Genomic DNA, 1,482 nt, shown 5'->3' with positions numbered 1-1,482 from the left:
CTCACGAATAGATTGTCCAAGGGGAAGAACCAGTCACAATGGCAGAGGAAGCGAGGTTACTGAAGGATCCCAAGTCGAGAATGTCTCCCTCAGCATAATATTCCATCCCGGAGAAATACGTTCCTTGGTACAGCGTGAAGGTATCGGCGTTCAGAGCGTTAGCGTTTCCTACGTACTTGATGGAGGAGAACTGGGGGGGGGGGGAGGGGAAAGGAGAAATTTAGAGAGTAATGATCGAAAGAAAGGGGGAAAGAAAGAGAAATATAGAGAGGAAAAAGAGAGAAATATAGAGATGATGATAAAACGAAAGGGAAAAAAAGAAAAATATATAGAGGAATGATAGAAAGAGAGGGAGAAAAAGAGATATTTAGAAAATAATGATAGAAAGAAAATGGAAAAAAAGAGCAAATATAGAGAGGAATAATAGAGGGCAAAAAGGAGAATATATAGAGTAAAGTTAGCAAGAAAAGGGAAAAAAGGGGAGATAGAGAGAGAAATGATAGAGAGGGAAAAAAAGAGAAATGTTGAGAGCAATGATAGAAAAAGATGAGAGAGAACTGGAAAGTAGAAGAATGATAAAGAGGAATAACTGAAAGAGGAGAAAGAGGATTGGATAATAGAAAGAAGAAGACAACTGGTAAAAAAGAAAGAGAAATATAGAGAGGAACGATAGAAAGAGACGAGACAGAAATGGAAAATGGAGGAATTATAGAGAGCAATAACTGACAGGGGAGAGAGAGGATTGGATGAAACTAAGGAATTAGAGAAAGACGGAAGAGAAAACTAAGAAAAAGGAGAAATATAGGGATGATAAAAAGAAGAGAAAGAGGACTGAAGACTGATAAAGGAAATATAAAGAGAAAGGTGGGAGAGAAAAATGGAAATAAACGAGAAAGAAAGAGAGGAATAATAAAGAGAAAGATGGGAGAGAAAACTGGAGATGAAAGAGAAAGAAAGAGAGGAATAACAAAGAAAAAGAGAGAAGAGAGAACTGGAAAAGAAATAAAAAGAATAGAGAAAATAAGGGGAAAAAAACTTCAAAAGGGGAAAACAAAGAGAAATAATGAAAAGGAAGAAGGGAGAGAACTGGAAAAAAAAATAAAGAGAGGAAGAGAAGACGAGAGAAGAACGGGAAAAGAAGAAATGAAGAGGAGAAAGCATAGAGAGAAAAGGGTGAGGGAAAGCTGGAAAAAAAGGGAAAAATGATCAGAGAGAGAGAGAGGGAAGAGATAAATGGGAAAAAAAGAGAGAAATGGAGAGAAAAGGGAAGAAGACAGAGGATAGATTCGAGGAACAGCGAGAACCAAGAAAGAAGGAGATAGAGAGATGAGGAGAACAGAAAAAAAAACAGAGAGGGAGAAAGGAAGGAACAACACTGAAAGAGAAAATAATGACACCCCTTCCCTTGCAACGTACTTCAGAGCCATGACACGTGTTGCAGACAGATTGCAAACTTTCACCGCATCTCTCTTTCATTCTCAT

The 1,482-nt window shown here is 37.8% G+C and overlaps 1 protein-coding gene across 2 annotated transcripts in view; it reads right to left on the bottom strand.

Annotated features, from left to right (window-relative positions):
* LOC119588400 overlaps positions 1 to 1,482 on the bottom strand; it is a 4,488-nt gene that overhangs the window by 632 nt on the left and 2,374 nt on the right. For both annotated transcript variants that reach the window (XM_037937079.1, XM_037937080.1), the window contains exon 4: positions 6 to 190. In XM_037937079.1, coding sequence (XP_037793007.1) covers positions 6 to 190 — 185 coding nt within the window. The remainder of the gene's footprint in view (positions 1 to 5; positions 191 to 1,482) is intronic.

Source organism: Penaeus monodon, chromosome 23 (assembly GCF_015228065.2).
Source record: "Penaeus monodon isolate SGIC_2016 chromosome 23, NSTDA_Pmon_1, whole genome shotgun sequence".
Taxonomy (NCBI): Eukaryota; Metazoa; Arthropoda; class Malacostraca; order Decapoda; family Penaeidae; genus Penaeus; species Penaeus monodon.
This window is presented reverse-complemented; position numbering and strand designations above follow the sequence as displayed.